We start from the raw sequence: 6,105 nt of genomic DNA, 5'->3' as shown, positions 1-6,105 counted from the left end.
TTTTTTTTTTTGTCTATCAATTTCGCTGAAACTGATACTTGGGTATCTTCAATTTTAATGGGTTTTGTGATTTCCTTTGCTCTTTGCTTCTAATTTCACTGTTAGTGTTGTCTATCACTTCTTAAGCTCTCCGTTGTTCGCCATTTTTTTTCAGTCTAAGCAAGCCACCGTGTTGATTGTTCTTTTTTGATTTACTGTGATTAAACAATCGGATGCGTTTTTTTTTGGTGGATTCATTTCCGGGAATTTTGGATTTTATTGTGTTTTAGAGTTTAAGTGTGTCAAAACAAGGTGGTGATCGCATCTTCTTTGTTGGTCTGATAGCTCTCTAATGCCTTTTCGATCAAGTTCTTTTTATGGGATGATAATTGATTGTTTTATGTTGCAGAAATGTTGGAGACGGGTTTGACTATTATGAGCCTGGTTTTGACACCTTGAGAGTGCGAGATTTCTGGAGTTTATTTAAGTCGAAATGAAGAGGAAATCGCCAGTACAAGTTCAAGCTCTTGAGGCTTTTTATTTCGGTACGAATATCTTTTGTTTTATCAGATTGTCGGTGTTGATCATTTTTGTAAGAATTGGCCTCTTGTGCTACCTTTTCTGTGTATAATTTACCATGGATCTATTTCTGATGGTTGTTATGTATATATGATGGCAGAGCAAATGTATCCGACACCTAAGGAAATGGAGGACATGGGCAAGTCTTTAGGGTTAACAGTGAAGCAAGTAAGTGGGTGGTTCAAGAGGAGAAGTAGAGGAAAAGGCGTGATATCGCCGGCGGATGATGTGGTGGGAGGAGGGAATCCTCAGTCATACAATACATCTCGCATTAGGAGTTCCATGTCTTCCAGATGTGATTTTAGAGCAGGTGTTAAGAAAAGATGTAGTGTTGAGACAAGGAAGGCCAATTGCCAAGAGTTGTTTACTTCACAACACATTTTGGCCAAGATCTTTCGAAAGGATGGTCCGCCGCTTGGTTCTGAGTTTGACCATCTCTCGTCTGGAGCACGCAAAGGTATATTTTTACCTTTTTGGCTACATTGCAAGATAAAACATGTCACACCCTATGGAGAAGGCTTGGATTTCTGAAAATTTGGCTTTTAACACCAACGCTTTATATTGTGGCAATGAAGTTAGTGCTTTCTTATTAGTTTTGATTTTTCTTATGAGAAACATCTATGACTGGACAATTGGACCCCGAATGAGTGCAGACTTGATTTGTTTGCATGACTTCAAAAGTATGTGACAGTTATGTTTGATTCTTATGTGTGACTTCTTTTCCTTCGGATAGCTTCTTGGCTAGGCACTTCATCTGTCGAGCAACAGAAACAGAGAATGACAAGAAAGAGAAAGGTAGTGGATATATCTTATGTGTTGTTTCATAAGGTAGTTTTACCTGGGTTTGCTAAGTTACTTAGTCCCTGATCTTAATTTTCTTTAGATTTCTGAGCTGATGGATCATACCAGTCAAGATTGCGTTCAAGAGAATGCTACTGTGATGAAACATGGTATTGGAAAGGGTTTGATGACAGTATGGCGGGTAATGAATCCAAACAGGAGGGACGTATCTCCTTGCGTTGGTTTATTGGATGAAAGAGCTACATTACCTCAAAGCTCAGCACGTAATCCCCCACATCAAAAGAAAAAGCAAAGTCAATTAGCATCAATACTGGTATTTTTTACCTACTTTATCTTTCATCATTCTGATTCATTCTCTTTCTGTTGCCGTTTTCTCTTAAATTTCTTACTAACTGCATTTTTCATTCTTCAGAAGCAGAAACTGTTGCAGAAGAGGTCGACAGAAAAGAAGAGGCGTTCTATAAATAGAGAGGTAGCTTGATCTTTATTTGGAACTTGTTATTCATTATAGTCACATGGAAAGTGCAAATAAAATGTTAACTCTTGCTATAGGTGGAATTGAACAAAGATGAAACTCAAAGGGAATTTAAAGATAACTGTGAGCTTGCCGTGGATAGGGAGGTATTTAAAGAAACCTGCCAAACAACTTCGATACTAGTGGATGACGAGGAATTAGAGATGCGTGAGCGACAGGAGAGAGGAAATCCGTTGACTTGTTCATGCCATCATTCTAGTAGTGGAGCTCATGGTTGTTTTCTTTGCAAAGGTGTGTATGCCAGTGTTACATGAAAGAGTCTTCGTTCATGTTCTTCTGTTACGTAGTTCCATGCGGTCCTCTGACAGTTTTTAGTTGTTTCCAGATTTATTGCCCAAGTTTCCCCCAAATTCTGTTCAAATGAGGGTGCCTTTTGGTTTGCATCCATGGAATTCTTTTCCAGAGACTGTAAAGAAACTGTTTAAGGTATGTAAACTGTCAAAATTGGTACTTGACGATTTCTTAATGTGTTTGTAAATTAGCTCTCATTTCTGACTTTCTTGGAAGTGACTCAGTACTCTCTTGGCAGGTTGTCCATTTCCTTTATACTTATTCAGTTACTCTTGATATATGTCCTTTTACACTCGATGAGTTCACGCGGGCATTTCACGATAAGGTGGTCGCTTTTCTCTGATAACAAATGCTCAGTTTCATACAGTTTTCTGTTTTGGAAGGAAATTGTTTATTGTATTGCACAGCTCTCTCACTCTCGTTTTATCCTTCTGACAAATAACGTATACTGTGCTTGCGTTTGGACATCAGGATTCCTTGCTCCTTGGTAAAATTCATCTTTCCCTGCTGAAGCTGCTTTTGCTTGATGTTGAAACCGAGCTGCAAAGGGGATATTTTTCAAACTTGAGTATATCATGCAAGTTTCTAGCCCTGCTTCAGTCGGTATGCACTAATGTTGAGCTATATTTTAACTTGATAGTTTGATGGAGTTTTAGGATCACCAGTAGATAATTTATGGTAAAATCTTCCTGTCTCCATGGCCCATCTTTCGGCGTGTGCTTTTCTAGTTTATTTTTCATAAACGCATAAAAAAAAGAGCACAGTGGGACGGGGACAGATTTTAACATTTTTCATGATATTTTTCAGGTTGAGAGCCAAATTCTTATTCTTGATCTGTGGAAGGATTCATTAAATTCTCTTACATGGACGGAAATACTGCGCCAGATATTGGTTGCCGCTGGTTATGGTTCAGTGAAGGGTGCTGTTCAATCAGAAGAACTAAGTAAGGTGCTGATTTTGTGCTCTTGCTGACACATTTGATCCATTGAAACATTTGGCTATATTTTATTCAAAACCATGATGATTCTCTTGTTCCTTTTTTCATATGAAGTTCAGCAACTAGCATGTATTAGTTTTGCTTGGTTTTATTTTGTTATTGATATCCACATGTTTGTGTTGTTTTGTGCGCTTTTCTGATGCATTGTTGGTTGATGTTACCTTTCTTCTTTCTCTAGGAAAGGAGACTCATGAAAAATTATGGCCTTCATCTTGGAACTTTAAAGGGTGAATTATTTAGAATGCTTAATAAGCAAGGCAATAATGGCTTGAAAATATCCGAGTTAGCCAATGCTCCAGAGGTAAATTTTTGTGAAATTATTATCAGCTTCTGTTTGTAAATAAAGGGATCTAGGTCGTTTACTTGTACTGTTCGGCTGTTTTCTGAAATCCAAAATGATATCTAACGAAATATGCTGATGGCATGTGGGTTTGTAGGTTGCTGTTCTGAACCTTGCAACTGCCCAAGAAGAACGAGAGAATTCAATATGTTCAACTCTGGCAAGTGATATTACATTATTCGAAAAGATATCAGAATCAACATATCGTGTACGTGTTAATTGTTTCTCTGAGGACCTTGACAAGAGCCAGTCTGATTCGGACGCGTCTGGGAGTGTTGATGATGAATCTGATACTTGCTCAGTTAGTTCTGGTGATGACATTGAACATGTTTCAGAAAATTCTGCCCTTCGAAAAGTTAAGTGTAGGAAAAGGCGGAAGCATAAAAGTAAAATGCGGGAATTATGTAGTGAGATTGATGAAAGCCATCCCGGAGAACCATGGCTGTTGGGGCTAATGGAAGGGGAATATTCAGACCTAAGCATTGAAGAGAAGTTAGATGTTTTTGTGGCTTTGATTGATCTTCTTAGTTCTGGTTCCACAATCAGAATGGAGGTAATCTCCATACTATCTAGACCAAATTTTTCTACTGAGTCTTGAGGTACTTAAATAAGTTTTAAAAACTGAGTGTTAGATCGCTCCATCGTTGCATCTCTAACAAAAGCTTGGGCAGATAGAATTTTGATCCATATGAACTGAATACTTGACGCCCTCTCCGAATCTTTAGATAATGATACTTCTTTTTGGCAGTTGCAGGAAAAAGTTTTTTTTGTTACAGCTATATGTCTCTGGTGCGTAGTGCTAACATTTATTTTTCACCACAGGATCTACCGAGAGCTATGGTTGACTGTGTCCCTAGTATCTATAGTCATGGTTCTGGTGGAAAAATTAAGAGATCCTCCTCTAACCAGTACAGCTATCCACGTGGATCATGGGTCCATGGAGGAGAGCTTCCTGGAATTAAAGCGCTATCCAAGTCGTCTGATTCTCATCCAGTTGATTCTTCATCAGTTGTGGGGGACTTTGCAAACCTGGCTGGAGATAACGCTAATAATGTTCACCCTATGCAATCTGTGTACCTTGGTTCTGATCGTAGGTTCAACAGGTACTGGCTTTTCTTAGGCACATGCAATGCAAATGACCCTGGTCATAGGTGTGTGTTCTTTGAATCTTCTGAAGATGGTCATTGGGAAGTTATCAACAACAAGGAGGTAATGTCATTGTGCTCTTCCTGAAATCTTAATCACTCTGGATGGAAACCTATATTATAGGTTGTATTACTCTGTGCCTGATTTTTTCCTCTTTTGCTTGGTGTAGGCTTTGCGGGCGCTGTTGTCAGTTTTGGATGATAGGGGCAGACGGGAAGCTCGTCTTGTTGAATCGTTGGAGAAGCGGGAAAGTTTTCTTTGTCAAGCCATGCTGAGTGGACAGGTGACCCAGTCGGAGAGATCCCATTTCACAGACATAGTCAGAGAGGACAGTTCTTCACCAGTCTCTGATATAGACAACAACCTATGTCTGAGTGAGATTGCAAATGATCAATTCTCCTCGCAACATGCGGCTATAGTATTTGAGATCGGAAGTAAGCGGGAAAAAAGCCTATTGTGGAGCCTTCTTCAAGAGTTTGATGAATGGATATGGGCTAATTTTAATTTTAATCTCAATGCTGTTAAACACCGCCGAAGATCCTACCTTGATTCACTTACTAGGTGTAAGAGTTGCCATGATTTGTATTGGAGAGATGAGAAGCACTGTAAGATTTGCCATGCCACGTTTGAGGTTGATATAGATGTAGAAGAGAGATACGCGATTCATGCGGCCACATGTAGCAAGAAAGAAGAGTGTGATACATTTCCGGATCATAAAGTTCTATCTTCCCAGCTGCAATCGCTAAAGGCTGCAGTGTATGCCATTGAGGTATGTCAGTAGTTTTGAGCTTTACTTTTTTTTTTTTGGGTCTAAATGCTCAAATATTTACTTTTTAAGAGATGCCTCCGTTATATTTTGTGTGCTGAAACATTTTGCAGTCTGCTATGCCTGAAGATGCCTTGATTGGTGCATGGAGAAAGTCAGCTCATAGGTTATGGGCCAAAAGACTTCGGCGAAGCTCAACCGTGTCTGAAATTACGCAGGTTTCATTCTATTATATAAGCTTCTTTTCCCTGTGGCACCATCTTCTTGTTCAAATTGACTGTCCTCTAGTTGGATCTTATTTAATTATGTGCAATTATTGAAGGTAATTGGTGACTTTGTTGGGGCAATCAATGAAGATTGGCTATGGCACTCTAGTGATCAAGGGCATTCTAATGCTTTATTGGGAGAAACTATAAGTTGCTACCCTTCGATGCCGCAAACAACTTCTGCGATGGCTCTATGGTTGGTAAAACTGGATACCTTGATTGCTGCCTATGTGGAAAAAGCTCAACCAGAAAGGAATCAACTGTTGTGCAGAACCAGAAATACAAGTATGATGTTCATGTTCTAGTAGTCTGACTCTCTTGAACTTTGATAATGTTTTTGGGATGTGTTGAGTTCCTGACTTGTGTGAATTACTCAATATTCCAGGTAGGCGAGCCTCTAGGAGG

The 6,105-nt window shown here is 39.3% G+C and overlaps 1 protein-coding gene across 1 annotated transcript; it reads left to right on the top strand.

The window, feature by feature from the left end:
• Nucleotides 372–6,105, top strand: LOC104728144 (homeobox-DDT domain protein RLT3-like; the record flags this gene model as incomplete). The annotated part of the gene is made up of 17 exons (XM_010447173.1): nt 372–524; nt 659–1,015; nt 1,292–1,353; nt 1,442–1,672; nt 1,772–1,831; nt 1,912–2,125; nt 2,220–2,320; nt 2,424–2,510; nt 2,657–2,788; nt 2,993–3,133; nt 3,361–3,483; nt 3,620–4,075; nt 4,345–4,731; nt 4,838–5,437; nt 5,548–5,652; nt 5,757–5,985; nt 6,086–6,105. Coding segments are annotated over exons 1-17 (3,357 nt in total), but the record flags the coding sequence as incomplete, so codon positions are not given.

This window comes from Camelina sativa, chromosome 11, assembly GCF_000633955.1.
Source record: "Camelina sativa cultivar DH55 chromosome 11, Cs, whole genome shotgun sequence".
Taxonomy (NCBI): Eukaryota; Viridiplantae; Streptophyta; class Magnoliopsida; order Brassicales; family Brassicaceae; genus Camelina; species Camelina sativa.
Note: the sequence above shows the minus strand (reverse complement) of the source record. Positions and strands in the feature narration are given on the sequence as shown.